This window comes from Euleptes europaea, chromosome 10 (genome assembly GCF_029931775.1).
Source record: "Euleptes europaea isolate rEulEur1 chromosome 10, rEulEur1.hap1, whole genome shotgun sequence".
Classification (NCBI taxonomy): Eukaryota; Metazoa; Chordata; class Lepidosauria; order Squamata; family Sphaerodactylidae; genus Euleptes; species Euleptes europaea.
In genome coordinates, this window is record NC_079321.1 from 40,656,389 (window position 1) to 40,680,305 (window position 23,917).

General features: G+C 41.8%; 1 protein-coding gene across 1 annotated transcript; it reads left to right on the forward strand.

Moving 5' to 3' along the window:
• The first annotated feature begins 242 nt into the window (after positions 1 to 242).
• Positions 243 to 23,489, forward strand: ZNF451 (zinc finger protein 451). Its single transcript, XM_056856170.1, has 14 exons — positions 243 to 332; positions 5,416 to 5,493; positions 5,995 to 6,120; positions 6,703 to 6,814; positions 10,321 to 10,468; positions 10,760 to 10,886; positions 11,520 to 11,673; positions 13,188 to 13,335; positions 13,858 to 15,464; positions 16,124 to 16,261; positions 17,114 to 17,244; positions 18,044 to 18,230; positions 18,655 to 18,714; positions 23,437 to 23,489. The coding sequence occupies exons 1-14, from the start codon at positions 243 to 245 to the stop codon at positions 23,487 to 23,489; spliced, it is 3,159 nt and encodes a 1,052-aa protein (XP_056712148.1).
• The last annotated feature ends 428 nt before the right edge of the window (positions 23,490 to 23,917 follow it).

The window sequence follows — 23,917 nt, forward strand, 5'->3', positions numbered from 1 at the left end:
TGTGATTTCTACAGCTTCTAAGTTTGTATTTATTAATGCCTGCAGGTGAAAATAGACTATGTTTAAAAGTTGTTTTTTATTTTCAGAATAAGGGTCGGCTTTGTTACTTTACCTCTTTTTAATGCCAATTAAAAAAAATTACCACTTCAGGGACAAGTCTTTAGTCTGATTGTTATGTAATTATGCAGTTGCTAAAATTAGTTCAGTGTGTTTATTTCTGTGTATTTATGTCTTTTCAGATAATGGAGTACTTTGTGTCTCCTCAGAGCCAGAAGGCAAAGAATGCTTCCCTTCAACTGGCTGAAAGTGAAGATGATATTGAGTTTGTTGGCGTACGTAGATATTTACCCTTGTCAAGTCCCTATAATTAATATTGGTTGACAAAAATAGAATCTTTGCAGCGGTTTGAATATTTCATAGGCATCAGTATTTGTATCTTGCTGTCTTCGGGTCTGATGCTGGACCACTTCAGTTGGCTCTCCCAAGCCAACAGGTTCCTGATGGTTGTGAGGCCCACCTCATGCCTCCTGTATCCATGCCCATCCTGGTTGGTTAAAGCCAGTCGAGATGTGGTGCGGGTTCCCCTGGGATAGATTATCAACCTGTCCTTTAGCATAGGGACCTTCCCTTGGAGTTTGAAGGAGGCAGTGGTGCGCCCATAACCCCTCTATTGTCGCCACTTCTGCCACCAGCCCTGTTGTAGTACAGAGGGAATATGTTTCTCCACTGCCCGGGTGGGAAAGGGTTAACACAGTTTCTTGGGTGGTCCTAGCAGCTCCATAGCTAACAACTTTTCTGCAAGGGGAGGGGGGAAAGGTTCCTTTTCTTGACAAAACAAACTCCTATCCGCCTTGAATAGAGGCTATTCCTATCTGTGGGAGGGGGCAAACGCCAGTCTTAGATCCTTCTGACAGTGAAGTGGGCAGACAGTGAAGTGGTTGCAGAATGGGAGTAATATGCATCCTCTGCTTAGCTCTTGAGAATAACTGAGCTGAGGAGTTGGCACCTCCAAATTGACTTTGAGGGGAGACCTACATAGAGTGTATTATAGTAGTCTAGTATCAGTGTTACTGTTTCATGGATTGAGGTGGCCAGATTGTCTGTGTCAAAGTACCATAGGTGGCCATCTTGCGAGCTAGACTGAGTTAGAAGAAAGGGTTTTTTTGCAGCTGCATTAACTTGTTTCTCTAGAAATAATTGTGGCTCTAGTATGACCCCTAAACCCTTAACCAAGTCAGCAAGGGTCAGCCTGAACCTTATCAAAAGTGGGAAGCACAATGTCCTTCGAGAGCTCTGCTTTCCCAACCAGCATTATTGCTGTCTTGTCTGAGTTCAGGTTCAATTTATTTGCTTTCAGTCATTGGACTAGAGCAGTCAGGCAACGGCTCAAGACCTCTACTGCATCACCAGGGGATTTGGATATAGATGTAGAGCAGGATAGAACTGTATTTCGTAGGTCTGTTGCTGTGTAGATTTTTCAGTGAATTCAAAGAAATCGTTAATTTCCAATGTTATACTCAGTTTGAGTATTACTTGCTTTGCAAATAAAACTCAACATTTTTAATGGTGGCAAGACTAAAGAATTTATATAGATTAAATGGGATCCCACCCCAATAGTTCTAAATAGTAGCTCCCCTTATTCAGAAAAACCTACCTGGTATATAATTGGCACTATGCAAATTTGCTGAAATACATTTTCAGTGCCATAGCCTGCTTTTTGATATGCTTCCATATGAGGCTATGAGTGGGTGATTATGAGCAGGAGGTCATGAGGCCAATATTATTACATGAAAAGTTTTTTTAAAAAACCAAATACCCAAACAAACCCTCTAAAAATATATTAAGGCTTTTTGGATCAAGGGAATCTACTCCCTTGTACAGCAAGTGTCTCAGCGCCAATCAACAAGATGGACACGCCCATTAAGAGCATTCCTAACGTTCTAAGCACAGTTAAACTGTCACAGTATGAACTAACAGGGATATGAAACCGTGCAAACTTGGTAATATGGAATACATGCTGGGCTGCATGAGGAACTACGCATAGGGTGCGTATGAAGATAAATGATTTGGAAATCTCTTGCAGACAGACAATCTGTTATGTAATGAAGTTATGTAAGATTTCACGGGCTTGACTTGTCATTTTCTTCCATTTTCTTTTTTATTGTGTTGCGCTTTCGTGAGTGTACTCAGTCTTCATCAAGACATTTGGGGAACAGGTTCGCTGTTTGGTTGATTTTGGAAAGTCTCAATTTATTTGCATGTGTGGGGAAGTCCCCCTAGTGTGTAGAAACCCATTCCTTATATGTTGAAGGCTTTGTTTTATTGTTACCATCACTGGCTTGGGGGCCAGCCATTTCACTTTTAGGTAGCAGTTACAGTGCTTTTACTGCCCAGCTCCCTACCATTTTGGGGTGATACTTTGGGAAACAAAAATGAAAAAGAGAGTACCATTCAGTGGAACTTTGTTAAGTATAGTGATAGAGGGGTTGTGGAAAGGAAGCCAGATTAGAAAGTACAATGTAGTAACCAAAACTTACAAAACAGAGGATGCAAGCAAAGGCAAACCACCCCGTAAACAAAGTCTGCCTAGTAAACGTCGGGATGTGACGTCACCCCATGGGTCAGGAATGACCTGGTTTTTGCACAGGGGACCTTTACCTACCTTACTGGTTATATTAAGCTAAATCTGTTGATCCATGGGGAGTCGAAAGGAGCCCATTTGCAGGTGTGCATGTGGTGTCTCTGAGACAAGGCAGAGGAAGGAGAGGTATTAAAGGTGGTGGGGAGATTGAGCTTGGAGTGGGGAGCAAGAGGAGAAAGGACAGAAGTACAAGCAAGTGTTTCGCAGCTTAGTAAAAGAACAGGAGAGAGCGAGAAGTTGTACAGTGCCCAGTAGCTGGTGGAGCAAAGAGAAGAAGGGGATGCATTGCTGGTGGCGAAGAGGTCTTAGTGGGACTCTGGGAGGGAGGACATGGGGGAATTTGAGAGTGAGAAAGAGGAGAAGAATGAGATATAAATTAGGCAATATATGGACATTGCCTGATTCTGAACTATGAACATTGTTATGATGCCTGATTCTGAAATATGAGCATTGTTATTGTCCCACAAGCACACTGGTCAGTTAGTTTGGTCTCAGTGTAGGGAAATCCCATAGAGGCCCAAAACAAAGTCTTGGTGAAGGGGTGTGGTAGTTTCTAACAAAGGCTTGGCTGCCTCACGAAAAAATGGCATTTTATTGCATTTAATTCCTCTCCTGATTCTCTGGTTCTATCCAAAATGGAGCCTGGCTACACCTTTGGCTGCCTAGGCCGCAGGAGTGTATGAGGTTTTGGGGTTACAGTATTGTGATACGATATAGTAAGTGAAGCTATCATAATGTTGGATAAATCTTTTGGTTTTTGGCTCACAAGTGGAAAATGAGGATTAACTGTTATTTTCTGTCTTGCCAACTCACAAGCTTGGTTAGATAAGTGCCTTATCAATAATGTCCTTTGCCAGTCATGAAAAATACTAACTACAGCTTGTTTTGGATCCTAAAGTAAGAATTATTGATGCTGTGTGTTCCAGCCATAAGGTTGTCTTGATTGTATAGGGAAGGAGTCTACTGTTAAAAGCTTGGGCTCAGTCACCAAGAGGTACACATTATGTTTGGTGATCTCTGACATATGTCTTAAAACAGGAGTGTCGAACTCAATTGTTACGAGGGTTGGATATGGCATAAATGTCACTTGGTTGGGCTGGGCCATGCCTCACCATCCCAGTTTGAAAGTGATAGTGTGTGTGTGTTGGGTGGCTCGCAGGCCGGATAAAAGCTCTCAAGGGGCTGGATCCAGCCCTCGGGCCTTACTTTTGACACCACTGTCTTAAAAGAACCTTATGAATATTACTGGACCTTTTTCCCCCTTGGCCTTTACAAACCTAATAATTCAAATATTCTTCCTTGGGCAAAGAATTCTATAACAGCTATGTTAATTCTCAAACCTTTGAGCTCTGTTGGCTTCCTTATTGAGCTCCAATAGTGCCTTAAATCATCTGAGGAAGAGATTTCAGTCCTCGGCTGTTCTGAAGTGATCCACAAGTTGGTTTCATGAAGCTTTTAGATCCATGAGTTCTGTGCCAAACTCCTCCACATTGGTCTTAATTGCCTTAAGCTTTTTCATGTCCTCCTTAATTACATTGATCTGCTTCATGTCTACAGCCTCAGTCTCAAGTAGTTCTAGAGGGGAAATGGTGTCTCCTGTTTCAGGAGTATCAACCATTTTGTGTCTAAATGTGAAGTGACTTCAGATTGTGGCATTTTCCCCGTTTGCTTTTACTGTATTTATAATACACACATACATATAGAAAGAGAGAAAAACACACAGCTGTGCCTACCAATGCATTAACAGCAAAACTGATACCAGTATTTTTAGTAAACCAAAATTTCTATTTGGTAAGCCATTCATGTAATACTAGGGCTTTTTTATAATACCATTTAATGGTCAGTCTCTATTGTATGATCAAAAGTAATTTAGCAGTTTTTAAGGGATTTTCACAGATTATATTGCACTAGCACCTTTTATCCCAAAAATACAAAGAAAAAATTATCCCATGTGAATCTTTTTAAACCCATGAAAACATAAAATATCAGTGCATTGTTTCCTGTTACTTTAATTCAGCCAAATACACCTATGCAAGATTTTATCATAATGCTTTACCTCTAAAACATTGTAGAAGCAGTTTTCTTTGAAAGCAGACATAATACCATACAATCTTTATTGTTTTATATCAGAATTTGAGTCCAGTAGTACCTTAGACAATTTTCCAGGGTTTAAGCTCTTGTGAGTCAAAGCTTACTTCATCCGATACTGCTACTGTAGTCTAACCCAGCTACCCACCTGATTAACTTTGATAGTCACAGAGCTTCAGTGAAAAAGGGTTTAAACTCAGAGCTTACTTTCAATCTCACTGCCTAAGGATGAGGGAATTGCCCACATTATGCAACTAAATTAAGTATGTTTCTGCCAACATAAGGATTTTCTTGGATTTACAAAATATTTGACCACTGTTGTTCAATAAGCAGTCAAATACATGAACAATATCCAGCTCTACCCTGACCTGGACGGCCTAGGCTAGCCTGATCTCATCAGATCTCAGAAGCTAAGCAGGGTCAGTACTTGGATGGGTAACCACCAAGGAATACCAGGGTTGCTTTGCAGAGGAAGGCACTGGCAAACTACCTCTGTTGTTCTCTTGCCTTGAAAACCCTACTGGGTTGCCATAAGTCAGCTGTAACTTGACAGCACTTTACACACATCTTGGCTCTACTACTGTGTTTAGGTAAATGCATTAATACCTGAATTTTATGAAAGTATGTTTTATTTCTTTGTTATAGAAAAATCACCACTGAAGGTAAATTCTTATTTACTTCCGTAGGAAGCTGTATTAAGACCTGTCCTGGACTGCATTGACCTTGTTAGCAGTGGCGATGAAGAATCCAGCCGTTCTTCTAATGTGAATATTTCCTGATACTTAAAATATTTGGGCAAGAATTTCCTTTGTACTTGTTTGGATCTGTGGCTACTGGATCCATGGACCCATTCCTCTAACAGCAGTGCTTTTCCCTGGTAACAGATGCCTTCCCTTGACGCAAGAGGCTTGAAGGTTCTCTTGCTCTGAGGAAATTAGCTCCTGTTAGCAAATTGGGTCAGCAGGAGCCAACCCTATGGGCTACAAACTGAACCTTGGCTATTGACCTGACAGACATTTGACCCATGGTATTATACTGTTACAGCTTAACAGAAAGGGGGTTGCTTGGTTTATTCTTGAACCCATGTTGTTTGAGGATTGTTGTGGGAGAGGGGAAGAAAGCTCAAGAAACTCCAGAAGAATATTGCATTGTCTCATAACGAGGCTGGCCTTTTTAACCTGGAATTTTTCATCCTCTGTTTAGTTGAACTGTATAATGGTGTTGACTGATTAGCCATTTATGAAGACCTTTTTCTTAATTTACAGAAGAAAGTAAAACGGAAAGACTACATTGATTATCAGAAGGAAAGGGTTGCTTCAACCCTTGATCGTCTAGCCCGCCATGTAGAGGTAGAGAAACAGCTGAAAGAAGAGAAAAACAAAGCTTTTAAGGTATGGTTTTTTACAAAGTTATGGCAGAAGTACCATGGCTTGATTTTGTAATATAATGCAAAGGCATACACCTGACTAAATGCCACATACATCAGTTGGTCATCTTACTTTTGATGAGGAGGCTATCCAGGGGCTACGGTCCTTTGTCTGAACAATTTGAGACAGCTGTGCCTATCTGGCTGTGATGACCACTTGGATTCCCATATGCTAGGTTAACATAAAATGGATGCTAAAAAAGATTGTAGCTTAAATCTATAATAAATTTAGAGAACTCAGGCTAATAATGCAAATGGCACTAGGTTGCAGCCGGAGAACATGTATTGATCCAGGAATACTATCAAAGCAGTTTCCCCAAAGCAATGAGAAACATTTGTTCAATGTAGTGGTAATCAATGTAGACCTTTGAAAATCATGGTTCTGAATCATAGATTGCTGAAGCAAGACATTTTTATCAGCATTAATATTTTATTGATAAATTTACAAGCTTCTTGTATTTGCCTTGTTAAATTAGCCATGTTGAATGATAATTGATTAACAACAAAACTGATGGCCTATTTTTCTAATAATTGGGACCATCACTAGGAAAAAATGGACTCCCAGCATGCTCATGGACTGCAAGAGCTGGAATTTATCCACGGGCACAGTGAGACCGAAGCAGCAAGACTGTGTGTGAATCAGTGGCTCAAAATGCCAGGTAATTTATGGGGCATGCTAATCTCCCATGCAGAGGGAGAAAGTGTGACAAATCAGTAGTTCTCCTAGATAAATAACAGTTCTTTCCTATTATCAGTCCCTTCTCCCTTTTTAGAGATGGGGGGGGGGAAGGTAAAAGAACCATTCATTAGAGATACCTGCATTTCACCCTTCTGTTTAAAAATGTGCGTGCCTGGGAATGGACTTAAGACGCCGCGGTTTCTGCCGCGATGTCATAGTCCCTCCTGGCCTTCAAAGCCAATGGCCCAGGCATGGAAGCCTTCTTGGCTTCCTCTGCCAGCCCCTACCAGAAAACCCCACCCCCACTTATCTGCTGGGAGACAAGAGCAGCCACCCGCAGTCCAGGAGGGTACCGGCCCTGCCCCCTCGCCACCTCAGTGGAAGGTGCAGCAGCAGAACCCTCCTCCCCAAGGCCAGCAGCCCTGCAAAAAGCACTGGCTGCCAAGCAGGGAGGAGAAGCTGCCGAATGCCTACACTTGGTGGAGGGAGCAAGGGAAGGCCAGCAGAGCTGGGGAAGATAGCTCATGAGGAACCCTGGGAGGACAGGGAGAGCCAGATCCAGGCTCAGACAACCATGGGTTAACAGAGGCACGGGGGGGGGGAAGGGAGTGGGGGTTGGGATTGAAGGGAGAGATAGCGATAAAAGGCAGCAGAACAAGCCATGCCGGGGAGAAAAATGTACTGACGCCTGACCCAGAGAGAGCAATAGGCAGATGTCCTGGGCAGTCTGAGACAGGAGAAAGGTATATCCAGAGTCTCTATCCTTTCTGAGGCTGGCTGAGGTAGGGGGGTGCATTGTTGTCAGGGTGGAAGAAGAGAGAAAGAGCTTGATGGGCAGCACCCTGACGTAGCTCAGTGGCACAGCACATACTGTTGCATGGTTTGTACTGTTATCCAGTATTTATATAGTGTGTTCTGAAAGCTTAAAGGGCGTCATATATAAGCAACCAGGCCCACTCCTCAGCAAATCCCGCTGAAGGGTCTTGCTTAAGTTTGGCTTTCAGCTTTTCCGGATCCAGAATGCACTTAATCACAAACTGTAAATATGGTACCCAATTTTAATGTCTTCATTACAGGTTTTTTAATTAGACATATTTAGATTTTTAAAAATGTAGTGGGTCCTTCCGTTATTATAGATACCTACATATCTTCCCTTTCTCTTGCCAAAAATTAGGCGTGGTGTGGTGACCTAAGAAGGAGTACCCTTGGTTGGGTGTAGGGAAAAAGAGCTTGGAAATGTCCGGACTTGTGTGGGGGGGACACTTTGGCTGCCACCAGTAGTAAAATGATTTCTGGGAAGACATTACTGCACCCCATTACAGGCAGGTGGGACTCTTTTCGGGCTGAGAAGTTGTGAAACAAACAAAAAACTCTGAAGGAAAATTAACCCTTTCCTTCCTTCCTTCTTTCCTTCCTTGGGTTGGCAATGCTGAGCTATCTAGGAATATGACTTGACGTTCAAGTGTTGCAACAGTACATTCCAGACTTTTTAAAAAAGGAGTTAGTTTAGAAAGAAAAAGGTAAATTGCACAAGTGGACACTGGAGAGTCACGGGCTCAAGTAAAATGAACGATGAGAAATCAAAGCATAAGCATGCAGGGGCAGTCTTAGTGATTCTGGGGCCCTGGGCAAAAGTTCAGGATGGGGGCCACAGAATCACTGCCCCTACCACCATGGGGACAAGCAAGGAGTGGCCCTCACTCTGTGCTAGGTGGGTGGGAGTCAGTGCTGCTGCCAGGAGCCAACTGTCCAAGACCCAGGTGGCACAAGTGCAAGTGACAGCAGGAGCCTGCTCTTTTTCTTTTCCCTCCCCTGGGTGGGTGGAGTATTGGGGTGTTGAGGGCTCTCAAGGTGTGGGGCCTGGCACAGCTGTTGTGCATTGGCTAAGGCTGGCTCTGTAAACATGTCACACTAGCTAAGCATACCCCTTAACCTAATCTTATAATACTTAGTAGTTGGTGAAATAAACACCAGGGTTCAGCCTTCCTCACCTCTCATCCAGTGTATTAGGGCAGAACGAAAAGCCAACAGCTCAGGAGCTGTATTGTAGATCATTGGAATTTTAGAGCCCCTTTATCTCATTGGCTTGTTTGCAGAGGGAAATTAGGAGGCTCTTCAGCTCATATCGGGTTGAGCGGTTCGCTGTGGCCACTCTAGAGGTAAAGGGATCATTCCCAGGTTGCTAAGGCTAGCTGGACAGACTTCAAGGCATCTTCAGAAAAAAAGGATTTTAGAAAGCAGTGACTGCACTGTCACCATAACTGTTTCCCGGGCCCAGCCCATGTTAGGTAAGTTTTCAGTCCGTTTTGTTTGTTTTCTTGATTACGTTCATATTTGGTCTTTCTTCCACCATGAAACTCAAGGCGGCATATGTGGGATTCCCAAGAAGACTCCCATTCAGGCTTTGACCCTATCCAGACTTGCTTAGCTTCACAAAGCTGCGCTGTCATGTATCTTCCATCTTCACTAATTGTGGGTTATGACCTACCAGCTCCATGTGTGTGGGTGTTAAGTTCCATCAAGTCGCTTATGACTCATGGTGACCCTATGAATCAGTGTCCTCCAAAACATCCTATCTTTAACAGCCTTGCTCATACTAAAGCTTTAAAGGACTGGAACTGAGTTTGCTGCAGGTTGGATGAGGGTATTCAGTTGCGTAAGAGCATCTGGAATTAAGTGGCTGTGTAAAGTTCAGAGAGGCTTCTCAGGTTTTACTTCCCCGTAGAAAAGAGACTGCACCTCTGTCCCTAAACTTTGTTCAGAAATTGATGGACTGCCTCTAGAATTTTGGTGAGAGTGGGATTGTTTCCATTCATAAGAATTTTTGGCAACTATATTTGGGAAACTAGGACACCAAACATCACCCCTATGAAGGAGTTCGTCTTATACTAAGTATCAGTCAGGAGAAGGGTGTGCATGTGTCTTGCATGCTGTCTCTTTTTTCTGGGCACATTACATACTGGCCCCTCTGATCTTCCTCAGCTTGTGCATATCATCCTATTTGTAAGGAGATCTTAAGGCTAAGGCTAATATATGCCTAAGGACTTGGGAATGGTTTTAAGGATTAAAATGGAAGAGATTGGTTTACTACTGTGCTATTTTGACAAGCGTTGAGGGTCTCTACTGATAGTTAAGTTACCTTGCCTGATCTTCACCCTCATTAACTCTACCATCTGCACAAATGGCCAAGTCACTATTAATGTATATATTACCTGTAATGGGTTCCTTCCTAGAAAAAAAGCGATTGGTCGTTATTTTCAGGTCTAACTGATAAATAGCTTCCCTCAAATCTGTTCAATAGAAGCCCAACTTCTAAAAGAGAAACAGTATTACAAAATCTTAATGATGTTTATATTTCTATCACACAGTCATGAGGTAAATTGAATATCACAACAGCACAATCTATATCAATTTTTCTAGTTTAATTCTATATTGTTCTGTAGCATAGTTGCACAATTTATTAAGTATTTTTGTTTCTTACCTTAGGTCTCAATCCAGGTACTGTCAATTCAGGAAGAATGTTACCTCAGAAAACAGCCCAAAAGCCATCTGGCAATAAATCCATTTTATGCCCCATAATGCACTGCAACAAGAAGTTTGACAATGGGTCTCTTCTCCTAGGCCACCTTAAAAGGTATTTTTTCTTCATGCTCAAAGTAAACATGTCACTAGATGGGGTACCTTGTGAAGCTTTGATTTCTGCATCCAGGTTTCAAATAGATGAAAACCAAGAATTTGTCATTGTTTTGTGTATATTAAGAATTTGCACACTGTCCTTTAGAACTTGGCAATATTAAATGAAGCTACAGGAGGGGGTTCATTTGCTTTTGCTCTGAAGTGAAATGGGCAGTTCTCAAATGTAGAAGTCACGTTGTTTTTAAAAGCATATCCATATATATATGATTCTAATTTACTATCTTTTTAGGTTTGATCACTCCCCATGCGATCCAGCAGTTACACTACATGGACCTCCATCGAGTTATTTTGCCTGTATAGTCTGTAATCGAAGATTTCCTACCTCTGAGCAATATAGCGATCACTGTTTATCCAAGGTAAGAATTTGAAGATAATTAGTCTTTTAAATAAAATAGCAGGTTTTTCTCCCTCCAAAGAACAACATTCAGAGAGAGATTATTTATTTTTATTCAATTTATACCCTACCTTTTCCCTTGTGCACTGATGCACTGACCTCTTCAGGGGTTCTCATAAAGATGTAGAATTTATCTTTGATTCCTCATAGTTGACCTAGCTTAGGAGGAAAGCCGGTATAGCACTTGAAATCATACCCCCAATGAATCATGAAGCTTACCTTGGGTCAGTCATGAACAGATAAAAAAATATCACAGCTATCCATGTCTGTACATGCAAATCACGTTATTTGGAAAATTCTTTAGCAGTACAGCTACTGTACTCTTTGGCTGGGATTGGAATTTCTCCTTTTTATTGTGTGTGTTCGTATTGCAGAAAACATTTGGGGAGTGTCATACTTTGTGGTATTAAAAGTAAGAAAACACGAAATTCCTCTCTCGTTATCTGCCTGTGGATTCTAATGTTAGAAACAGTCTTTTTATAGCAGTTGTTAAGAATTATCTCCTGTAGTAGCCGTAAATAAACCGTTTCTGTATCTGTAAAAATGAGTTTATTTTCTGTTTCTCTCCTTCCCACCCTTCACCCCGAATGTCCAGGCAAGTGAAAATGATGGCCATGAAAGAAATTATCCTCCTCAGCATATTCAGTTTTTTGCATGCCCATGCTGTTTTCTCCTTTTTAGCCTAAGAGATGAGTGCCTGCAACATATGTCTGCAGAGAATCATTTTTCTCACTTTTTTAAACTGAGTGGTATGTTTCTTCTGTTTTTATGTCTGGTTTGAGTGCACTCTGCATGATGTGACTTACCTGGAGTGGGTCCTTTAAAAACTTTGCCTCGCATACTACCCTAGATCACTCTCCACTGCACCAGGGGTACCAGAAGGAATTTGTTCTAGGATGCAGCTCATGTGGACGAGTGGGGAATCAAACCCGGTTCTCCAGATCAGAGTCCACCGCTCCAAACCACTGTTCTTAACCACTATACCATAAGGCTTCCAGAGCTTGTTTTATCCTGCCTGTAGTTTTGGAATTCCCTTTTCCACTTTCTGTCATGACCCTAGGCCTAGAGTAGGGTTGCCAACTGCCAGGTAGTAGCAGGAGATCTCCTGCTAATTCAACTGATCTCCCGCCGATAGAGATCAGATCACCTGGAGAAACTGGCCACCTTGGCAATTGGACTCTATGGCATTGAAGTCCCTCCCCTTCCCAAACCGCGCCCTCCTCAGACTCTGCCCCAGAAACCTCCCGCCGGTTGAGAAGAGGGACCTGGCAACCCTAGCCTAGAGTGTGGCCTACCGGCCCTAGGGAGGCCTATATTGAAGTAGCTACCTGGCCTGCATTTCCCAGGCACTGTCTAGGCCTTGTGATTGGTGAGAGAGGATTTGGAGGGAAAACTAGGGCCGATTGGGTAGGGGGAGTGGTGCCTGGGAAGAAGGAATAAAAGGTCTTGCCTGAAAAGGGAGGGGTTCACTCCTAAGGAGCAGGGCAGGGGAGAGGTTGCTGCAGACGGAGGGATCCCTCATCCAGGAAGGAGTCAGTGGGCCTGAGGCCTAGATTACTCAGGCACAACAGTACCAGGAGATAGCTAGGGACAGTACTGGTGAACAAACGAAAATGCTTTAGGGTTTTTATTTGTTTGTTCACCAGCCTTTACTGATTTCATCATCCTATATGTTGCTTGAATTACTATTGTTATTCGACTTCTTTAATAAACTGTTTGTTACTCTGCCTGAGTGTTCATGCCTCATTTGGCTACCTAGAAGACATACCTTGTTGGGAGAAGAAGCAGCCAGGGGCAGGAAGGTTGCTCTGGGCCCTCCCCAGTTAGATCCATACCAGAGTGGTGGCAGCTGATAGAGATTTCATGTTCCCCCACATGTAACAGGGGCATTAGCTACTTGTAATGTTAATGTTCCATAACATTCCAGTCTTGAGGTACATATATAATGTAACACTGAAATAGAGTTAAAATAAAGAAAAAAACCCATATAGTCAGATGGACCAAATAAATTGTTCTTGCAACATTTCTGGATGTGACTGTGACAAATCTTGTGGAGAGTTACTTTCTTACCTTCCTACCAGTTTGCCTTTGCAGGTAATGCAGTGGAGTACAGGTTGGTAGGAGGGGTTGGGGCTGATGTTTTGAACTACCTTGAGGACTAGGTGACCTTTGGTCAATTCTAGTGGTGATACTACATTTGAAGTCCACTTAATACCTCCAGGAGACTTTTCCTGCACATAATTGTGTTTGTGTTCCGTTGCAGATAAGACAGGAGACCCACTTCCTTTGCCTTTCCCAGCCTATGCAAAAAATCTTCTAATCTCCTTGTGCAAAGAAGTTCCATTCCAAGTAAAATGTGCGTCCTGCCGTCGACCATTACGTTCCCATGTGGAGCTAACAGCACACTTCAGGTTTGTGAGAGTCTTAACACTTGTAAAATGTGACTTCAGATCAGTCTTTCTAAACAGCTGTTGGATATTAAGCCCAGCTTCTCTTCTTATGTCCTTTGCTTAATCTTCCATCTTAAACATGGAGTTAATGGGTTGTCTAAGGCCAGAAGACAAAACAGACCCATGAATGGTCATTCATAATGCTGAAGTGTATTTCCACTGCTGCCAAAGTAGTAATGTGCAATGCCTATGTGTATGTACCCCTGCCTTTTAAAGGGCTAAGACAACAATCATGTACTCCTTCAAGAGCATTGAGCCAGCTGCCAGTCATGGTTTTAAAGGGTTCTGACAGGTGTTTGAGATGTCTACTTCAGTCTGTGGCAAGAGGGAATGGATAGCCTTAAACTGGATTTAAGAAGTAAATTATACCGTAATAGACAGCAGATATCAAGAATTATTACTGACTGCTTTTTGGTGGACACTGGAAAATGGTTTAGAGTTAGAGCAGCAAAGTTATTTTTTGTTTTTCCTTTCCAATTATAGAACTCGTTGTCGTAACGCCGGTCCAGTAGCTGTGTCAGAGAAGAATATCTCCCAGGTTGCTGAAATATTTAAAGCGAAAGGCTTTTGTCAGAGCTGCAATGAGCTGTGTGTTGATGACGACCATGTCAGTCGGCATAGTTGCAAAACCTTGCACAAGGTTAAAGTCCTCACCACAATGGAACAATCAGTCTTAATATTTTGCCATACTAATAAAAATGTCTCTTACATTAAGAAGCACAGAAGCCTTGTAAAGTGTTCTCCTCTGAAGAGATCTTTGGCCATGGATGATCAGAGTGGAACCACTTTAAAACATAAAAGGGATTTGGAAGACAACAGCCAAGAGACTTGTAGTTCCCAGCCTGTGAAAACCTGGATGTGTGAGTGCCATCTGACATTTCCTTCTGAAGAGTTAGTAGAGAAACATATCCTTTCTGCAAACAGAATATGCCACAAGTGTGCCGTGTGTGGGAAGCTTGCAGAAAACGCAGGCATCATCCGTTTGCACATGAGCCGGTTTCATGGAGGAGCACATTTGGCCAATTTCCTCTTTTGGTGTCAGGCCTGCAATGTAGATCTTCAGAAAGGGGATGATGTAATGGCACATGTGACTGAATTTCATGGTGGGCACAGCTACTTTTGTGAGAAGTATGTTACTGAGGATGAGCTTGTGTTATCTTCTGACAGACCCGCAGATACCTTCTGTAATAATTCACATGAGATAGAAAACCAGTCTTTGACCCCTATGGAACTATCTCCACCTCCAAGTCCAATGGACCTCTCTGAACAACCTTGTCACCAAGGAAAATGGCAGTGCTGCTTTTGTGAGGAAATCTTTGACTCGGAAGATACTGTGAAACAGCATTGCATGTCATTAGAGAGCCATCATTTTCACAGGTTCAGCTGTGACTTGTGTAAAGTTACATTTCGGAAAATAGAAACACTGCACCGACACTGCCAGGATAGGCATAACAATGTTGTACAGATAAAATATTTCTGTGGATTTTGTGGTGACCTCTTTTTTGATGTTGAAGAAGAGTTTTTACTTCACTTTAAGGGTTTCCATAGCACAGATTACATATGTGTGTCTGAGACAGCAGAAACATCAATCAAGATCTTCGAGACGATAGAAGAAAGCAGCCGCCTTAGCTGTGGCTGTCGGGAGAAATACATCTCCAAAGGAAATAAGAAAGCAGATTATGAGAAGTGCCAAGAAGCCATGCTGGCAAAAGGTAATCTGTGGTTTCGCTGCACCTCATGCTCTTCAACAGCACAAAGCCATTCTGACATGATTACTCATCTCGCAGGCCATATAGGCGACAATATTAAAAAAGAGTTGTATGTTGTGAGGTGTGGGGCATGCAACAAAAACTTCAGTGATCTTCAAGTCGCCCATCAGCACTTTCATAGCAAACACTGCTTCTCACAAAAGCCCAAGTTAGACTTTGGCTCTCCAGCAGAAGGTGGAGTCTTCCAGTTCTCTGCTAGTGGGCCTTGTGTGGACAAGAAGCCTAATAAACAGAAGCTTTCAGCTACTGTGACTGCATCAAGTTCAAAATCCCTTTCTTCAAAGAAACCAGGAGCTATAAAGAAAGAAGTGCTTGGCCAAGGTTGGTAGAAATTGGGGTGTGCTGTTATTGCACAAACTAACACGTCTTCCGAGAGACCCTTACATAGCAGCTGTCTTCTCTTTTTCCATTTCTTAAGGGGATCTTCTAAGTCAGTAAGTTTATAGCTGTTTGCATGTGCGTGTGTAACCTCTCCTGTGGTGTTACAGAACACAGTTAATGGGCAGAGGCACTCTTTGCCCCACACTGCTCTGGCAAGTAACTCTAAAACCAATTGTCCAGTTAGGGGAAACTGCAATGCAAGGAGCTGTTGGGTATAAAATGCAGAATGAGATACTCTTCATTAAACATACTTAATTCTATGGTTTGGGTTATATTGTTGCTGTAGTGTAGTAGTGTTGGATCCTACCATATTTCCATTGGCGTAAGGGGGAGGTGAGGTGATCTTGCTTGATCCCTCTTCTTACTGCAGCCCTTCCCTTGAACAGGGCTTTTTATCCATGGAGGTCTCCCTAATCACTAGCATAGCTTTTGGGGTGGGGGGTGGGGTCAAAAGGAATGCTTGGGAAAAGGGAATTACCTGCTTGCATCAGTAGAAAGCAGGAAACCAGTCCATAGAACTATATTTTGAAGGTAGTCTGAAGTATAGATTTCAGTATCTGATAAAATGTGAAATATATTTTAATCTCCACCCAACTTAGACGATGAAGATCTGCCTGATCTAGATTACTTGTGCACCATGACTCATATTATAATGATGGATTTAGATAACTGGGGAAACCTCTTCCATCAACTGCCTGCTACTCTTAACCAAGGGACTTTTATCTGGGGCTTTCAAGGTAAGGGAAAGAATCAACTGTTCAGGCATAACAATGAAAGCTTTATAGCATAAGCAGCACAGTTTCTTAGAATCTGACAAAATAGGAAAAGTCAGATATGGTCCATGTTCTACATTGTGCTTTCCTTTGTTGCTAGCCTAGGTGTGTTGGTCACATTGTCCCCACCACACACTGCTGGTTCTTTGTTTCTCTTCCTCTCCTTCCCTCATCAGCTGCCACCTTGCTCCCTCCCCTTGACTGCCTGGTTCTACAAGGTTGCAAGGAAACCCCCTAATGCCTGTCATGATCTCACAACATCTCTTGTCCTCAGATGATGGGTTGGGGCTGACGGAGGGTGTTGCCCCACAAGCTGTCCTCAGTGTTCTGTAAACTGGTGGTACTCACCTGTTACTAAAAGATTTGTAATTAGGGAGCAAATGAATTCAGGGACATTGCATAGAAAACCCAAAGTGATGCAGCACTGAAGTGTGCACTAGTCCCTTACCATTTATAATTCCTTTCTTTTTTGCTTTAAAAGTGAATTTGTAGCTATCTCTTATACTAGGCTTTGATGGGAGGGATAGATAAAGTTGCTTAGGTGCTACTTGGCCATATGATTGATGTGGGAGCAGTGTACAAATTTCCACACTTGTACTTTGATCTGATACACTAACAAGACGTTTAGAGGAAGAGTTGAGTGCATATTGCTCACTTATTTATCAACCATGTGTAATCTTTTTCTATTTCTTAGAAAATGTACATAACATTTTATGGTTTTCACTTTCACTTCTGCTTTTATTTCTTGCCCATCCCTTCTCCTTGAACTTAAGAGATGTTTCTAACAATGGGTCCTTCCTCATTTCCATTCTTTAGGTGGGCACGGCAACTGGAAGCAACCTGTGAACTGCAAAATGTTTAATTATCTTAACAAGATTGGGTGTTTCTTTCTTCATCCACACTGTGGTACAAGGAGGGATGCAGCTGACTTTGCAATCTGTGTTCATGTACGTCTTCAAGCTTCTTTGACAGCCGTCTGCTTTTGTCATCCAGAATGACAGCTTGGGCAAAATCTACATACAGAGCCATGTGTGCAAATATCTAAGGGTGGGCCACAAGAATATCATTTTTCTTTATCCGTTGCATACTTAGAACTTAGTCCCCAGAAGAGGGTGGGAAATCCTCTTCTACATGATAAAACCATTAGTAAAATACATTGTAGAAAACCATACATTTATAATGAAGTGCTGATATAGATTTTTTTTTAAAGGGGGGCATACTTCCATGGGACAGTAGAGTTATTTTTTGTTCTTGTTCTTTTTTTTGTTCTTGTTCTTTTTTGCCAGTTCATCAAGGCTTCTCAGGTATTTATTGTTGGCATATACAAAGAATCCAGTCATAGTTCAAAGAATTGAACTAGGCCTTCATGTAATTTCCAGCCATGCAATTTTTTAAAATTTTATTTTAGCAAAACATAAAAAGATACCTATACAACCGAACAAGGTCAGCCTAATACACATTGTTTATACAAATATTATTATACATATAATATGTATAATATACACTTCTGCCTGTACATTTTCATCTGGATTCAACATTCCAATACAGTAGAAGCAGCCTCCAATTTTGAATAAATAAACTGTGAGAATTTTCCTTCTCCCCAGGTTTGTTTATGAGTCAGTTTGTTCATCACAAACCAAACAGTCATACCATGCTTGAAGTATTTTCTCCTGAAGAATCTTTTATCAAATGTCTCCATGTAAAGACATACTTTTGGTTTTGGTTAATTTACACTCTGTTTCATAGGCAGGGCGCCTGGATGAGTATCTGCCCAAGCACATTCCTTTCACCATTCTTTCTGGAGACAAAGGCTTTCTGGAGTTGGAGAACCAACTTAAGATGACTCAACGGACAACCCGCATTCTAGACCCTCATAAAATTGATTCTGATATGATGTGTGCCTTATTAAACAGCATTTCGGATACAGCCAAAGGTATGTTTTTTTTAACAAACTGGCACATGCTCTTCCTCCAAAGAGCTCAGAGAAGCATAGATGATTCTCCTCCTCCCATTTTATCCTCCCAGCCACTGTGAGGTAGGTTACACTTAAAGACAGGAGCCTTCCTGGTTGAGGGGATTTAAACCCAGGTCTCCCTATTTCAAGCCGAATGCTTTAGCTACTGTACCACACTTGCTCTCTTACACTTCAGGCAGGGATGAACCCCTTCTATTCTGTGAAGACAGAGGAAGATGCCTACTTCTAAATGTGTGCATTTTTGGTCATAGGGAATTGTTAGATTGAGAGTATTATGCCTCTGTTCAAAAGGTGTATGGTAATCAGTTGACAAAGCTCAAGTGGGGGACTGTGAGAACTAAAGATATTCCCAAGTGAGGACAATATCTGTGTTTGTTTACAGAGAATGAAGAGGATTGTCCAGTGAACACACAACGCTTGCAAGGAGCAAAGACTCAAGAGGGTACGTCTTAATTTCCATATGAGATGTTTATTAACTTTCTGTGGCCAAAGACCTTTTAGAGATCTTTGATAATATTGTCACACAAGAAACAATCTAAAATACTTGTTTGTTTGCTTGTTCTTACTGTATGTATATATTCCTGAGCAGTAATCACATAGTGATAACAAAAAAGGAACAGCAAACAAGGATAGTCCCCACAAAACTAGTTCTAAATGGCCCCTTTATCATAAAACAGTACTTATTATTGACTTCCTTATAATTGTGTGTGTGTTAAGTGCTGTCAAGTCGCTTCCGACTCATGGCGACCCTATGAATGAAAGTCCTCCAAAATGTCCTATCTTTGCCAGCCTTGCTCAGATCTTGCAAATTGAAGGCTGTGGCTTCCTTTATTGAGTCAATCCATCTCTTGTTGGGTCTTCCTCTTTTCCTGCTGCCCTCAACTTTTCCTTATAATTGGAGAGCTGAATTTGCAAGCCAGTTTATATTGCTGGTGATGCTTGCGCAGTGACCTCTGAGTAACGTTTTATGACAGACAAGGTCACTAGGAGCCAATAATAGTATGAATTAACTCTTGTACAGTAGTCTGTGTTCAGGCTCCACAATCTGCATGGATGCAAGCAACCCATTTTATAGTGAGTTTTGACAACAAATTGTGACAAACTGCCACATGGATGTACTGATGCATAGTCTATATAAGTGATGTGATCCTGCCTGCAGTATTGCATATTCCAAGGTCATCATGCAGGAGCTGCCACTTGTATGAACCAGCCCTGAAAGATAGTGACTAGCTCAGGCCATTCCTGTTTGATCATAGCAGAGAGAGGATTAGAATACAGAGTGAACGTCTCCTAATTAGTATCAGAGGGGTAGGTAGTGGCTTGTTCTATAGTCTGGTAAGCACAGGGACTCTTGCTGCATCTCTTATTGATCCAGATATCTACATGATACTCAGCACCAAAGTTACTGCTCTGTAGTTTAGTTCCTGCTCTGTAGCTCCTGCTCTGTAGTTTAGTTAATGCTCATAATGATGGTCACACTGTTAAATAATGACAAGTTCTCACTAAGGGTGTGCATCTGGATATGCCAAAACGAAAATGGTTGTTTCATATTTTTTTCAGCCAAAAAAAGGGACACCATCTCAGTGGAGCTGAAAAGGCAAACTGAAAAAAGCTGATTTTGGGGGAGAGAGGGCACCAAATTTGCAGCTGCTGGTGATTCTCCTTACATGAACCACCAAGTGTGATGAAGATTGTTTCAGGGGGTCCAATTTTATGGGCCTGTATTTTTTTCTCCATTTGGAAGCCCATAAAATTGGACCTCCTAACGCAATCTTCACCAAACTTGGTGGTTCGTGTAAGGCAGAGGTGGGGAACCTTTTTTCTGCCAAGGGCCATATGGCTATTATTAACATCATTCGCGGGCCATACAAAACTATCAACTTAAAAATTAGCCGACCAAGTCCCAAGCAGGCACCTGCCCCAGATGACCCCCCCCCTGCACGGGCAGGCAGGCATCCAACCGGTGGTGCACTCGCCCACGTGGTGGCACAGGATGGTCTGTTGCACCTGTAGCAGTCTCTGACATGATCATGGTATCTTATGAACATGTGCAGAATTAATTCCATATAAAACTTAAACACACATACACATACAGAGGTTTGTGTAATGTATAATGAAAGTCTGTGTCATGCTGACAGGCAACTCTGTGTCATGCTGACAGGCTAGTTCAAGGTTAGCTCTAATCAAAGCTAACTACTAAAGTTACTCTGGCTTGCCCTTGAAGGGGCAGCGTAAAAGCCTTAGCTGCCAGATGTCAGAATCTTAATCTACTAAGAGTGCATTAATAGTTGGAAGTGTGCTTAAAAATAATTCTCTCAACATAAGGATAATATGCTTCCTTGCTCTACTGTAATCTTGCAGCAGAGAATGCAGCAGAGAAAGCGGCAGAATATAAACCTGCTAAACTTATGTAAACAAAACAGTTTGTAAAGTGACAATGTCAGCTAAAATTATGTTTCATGAGTTATATAGTTAAACGTTGTGCTACAGGTTTCTAAGTAGTCTCATTTAATGCGTATAGTCCTAACGAAGAGGATGGTATAGAAATTAAATATGTAACTTGATCATGAAACTCAGAAATAAGGATTTATACTTTAGGCACAGAGGACTGAAAGGAAAGGATGTCCATATTTGGGCAATAAGATATCAGAAGACAGGAAAAGAAACCACCAAAGCTCCTGGTTTTGGATACGAAAGGGAATAAAATTATCCTTTCAAGGGCTAAGGAAGAAAAGTTCCTGAGGGGAAAGGAATAATCTTCACTCTTAATGGGTCTAGAAATAGTATAAATACCAGCCACAGTCCAGCTTGCATTTTAGAGTCCTATGGCTGGCAGACTGCAGCTGTCTGGTGTAGGACCTCCATCTCAAAAGGCTTGAGATGTAAAACATTGAAACTCTGATCCTTGCGTGGACAGAAGTTCTCAGATATCTTGAAATATCAAGATCTGGATATTTCAACATATCTTACTTACAGTCTTCTTGTGAGACTGCTCTATTCCTAGAAGAGGATAGAGACCCTTAGAATTCCTATTCTTTGAATGGGAATCTAAGTGCAGAGATCTTTCCATGTATTGGAACACTGAGAGTCCATCAGATTTATGGATTCTTACAAACTAAGCCTATTTGGCTTACCAATGCTAAGAAGCATCCTGAACACAGGGATAATAGCTAGACCTCTGAGATTGTGTCAGAACGTCCTCTACTTAACAGAGGGACTTCTGAACCTCCTCAGAGCAAGAGACCAGAGAAGGGAAAGGAGATTCTCTGTACTCTGTGAGATATGCACAATGCACATACACAGATGACACAGCAAGGTATAGTGTGTCTGCTGTACAGAAATGTTATGATGTTTTGAATGATTTAAGTTAGGATGTTTCTAACCAAATCTTTCTCTAAAGAATTAACCATATTTTGACAGGATTTCTGTAACCTTATATTCTGAATGAAGGTGCATTGCACTAAGGATACTTTATGAGTATATTCTGACTAAGATACTCCTTTATAGAGGCATAGAGAATGTGAATGATTACTTGCTACATAAACATGTTTAAGACTAATGATGTCTATCCTTATATGATATTTTAAGGCTTTTGCAACCGAAAAGCATATATTGTATAATGTAAATAAATGTGTTTTTTATATATACTTCTACTCTTGTCCATTATTATAAATTTACTGGCGTATTCAAGAGATGTCCTAGAAGCAATAACAAGTTTCTAGGAACAGTTGATTCCGGTCTAGTGGTGTCTCGCTGAATAAGATAACTCCATTTCTTAGTAAATGGTACATTCTAAGAGTGTAGGCACTTAACGGCCCGAACCGCGACCAGCCTGGCATAGCCGTCCAGCCACACGCTAGAGTTGCTCCTGCTCCGCATGGTTGGGGCCAGATTCTACAGCTGGCTCCTGCTAACTCCGCCTACAGGGATGAAATGAGGACACAGTGGCTAAGAACTCCCCCCCCCCACGCATTCTGGCCCTGCATTGTAGCCACTTCTGCCCCCAGCCCTCTTGTAGTACAGAGGGAATATGTTTCTCCATGGCCTGGGTGGGAAAGGGTTAACAGTTTCTTGGGTGGTCCTAGCAGCTCCATAGCTAATGACTCCTCTGCAAGAGGAAAAAAGGTTCCTTTTTCTCGGTAAAACAAACTCACATCTGCCTTGAATAGAGGCTATTTCTGTCCGCGGGAGAGGGCAGATCACCAGTCTTAGATCCTTCTGAGCTAGAGATCTGCCAGGACCCACGAAGGACCAGGCCAAATAATTTAGTGGGCCTTAAATGGCCCCCGGGCCTGATGTTCCCCACCCCTGGTGTAAGGAGAGTCACCAGCAGCTGTGCTGCAAATTTGGTGCCTCCACCTCAAAACACAGTCTCCCCAGAGCCCCACAAAGATTCCCCTAGGGTAAAATGGACCTGAAAAATCCAGGAACCCCCTCCCCCAAAATCAGCTTTTTTTCAGTTTGCCTTTTCAGCTCCACTGAAATGGTGTCTCTTTTTTGGCTGAACAACACAGCCTCCCCAGAGCCCCACAAAGACTCCCACTGACATAACATTAAACTATGTCAGAGATGAGAATCACATAGACACAATTTTCCCAGCACAAGGAAACTATTGAGAAATCTTTACGGGGCTCTAGGGGAGCGGTTTTTTGAGGTAGAGGCACCACATTTGCAGTGTACCTGCTGGTGACTGACCTTACAAGGACCCCCAAGTTTGGTGGAGATTGGGTCAGGGGGTCCAGTTTTATGGGGGCCCATTTTTCTCCATTGGAAACAATGATGAAAGGATGGGGGCACCATTATTGGGAGCCCATAAAATTGGACCCCCCAAGCCCAATCTTTACCAAACTTTTAAGGAGAGTCATCTAAAGCTATGCTGCAAATTAGTTGGTTCTACTTTAAAAACAAACAAAAAAAACCCGAACTGTACAAAGATTTCCCATAGAATTGAATAGACCCAAAAATGTTCAGCTATTTGAAAAAAGCTAGGGAAAAACCCATATCAGTATGGGGATTCAGCTTTTTTCAGAATTTTTGAAAATCTTTGGGTCCAATAAACCCAAATAAAAAAATACCAAATTTCATTTGGGTGCACACCCCTAGTTTTCACCTAAATATTCTGGAAGAAACCCTAAATAAATAAAATTCTGGTATCTTTATGCAGATGAAGATGAACAATTACAGGAAGCGATCAGACGAAGTCTTCTGGAAATATGAAGATGGACTGAGTTCAGTGCTTTACAACATCGAAGCTGCTGTTGCAATGTATTAGAATCCTGTCATATTACCAAAGTGAAACATTACTGGTTAAATTTCAAGCTATAAATGGCATGTTATAAACAGTTGCGCTCCTTCAAATACCACTGTCTAACACAGACGTAAGCATATTTTAAAATCCCACTGATTATTGTCAAATTTCAAGTGTGCTTAACTGCATTCCAGATCTCAGTCACTGCAGTTATCTCAATATAGCATAAAATGGTGCATGAGAGAGCAAATACTGTAAGAATTCCAGAACATTGCATTCTAAAGTCCCAATGGATGGCTTTCATGATATACTCTGAAAGCTAAATTTATCACTTATTCTTATTTCAGTGTTTTAATCTCTCCTTTGTGCAACAAAACTACTCTGTAATATATGTGTA

Excerpts from the sequence above, each read along its gene's own strand:
- ZNF451 (XM_056856170.1), top strand. The coding sequence starts at position 243 with ATGGAGTACTTTGTGTCTCCTCAGAGCCAGAAGGCAAAGAATGCTTCC. Across the intron at positions 333-5,415 it reads ATGATATTGAGTTTGTTGGC|GAAGCTGTATTAAGACCTGT; the intron begins GTACGTAGATAT and ends TTACTTCCGTAG. Across the intron at positions 16,262-17,113 it reads TTTTATCTGGGGCTTTCAAG|GTGGGCACGGCAACTGGAAG; the intron begins GTAAGGGAAAGA and ends TCCATTCTTTAG.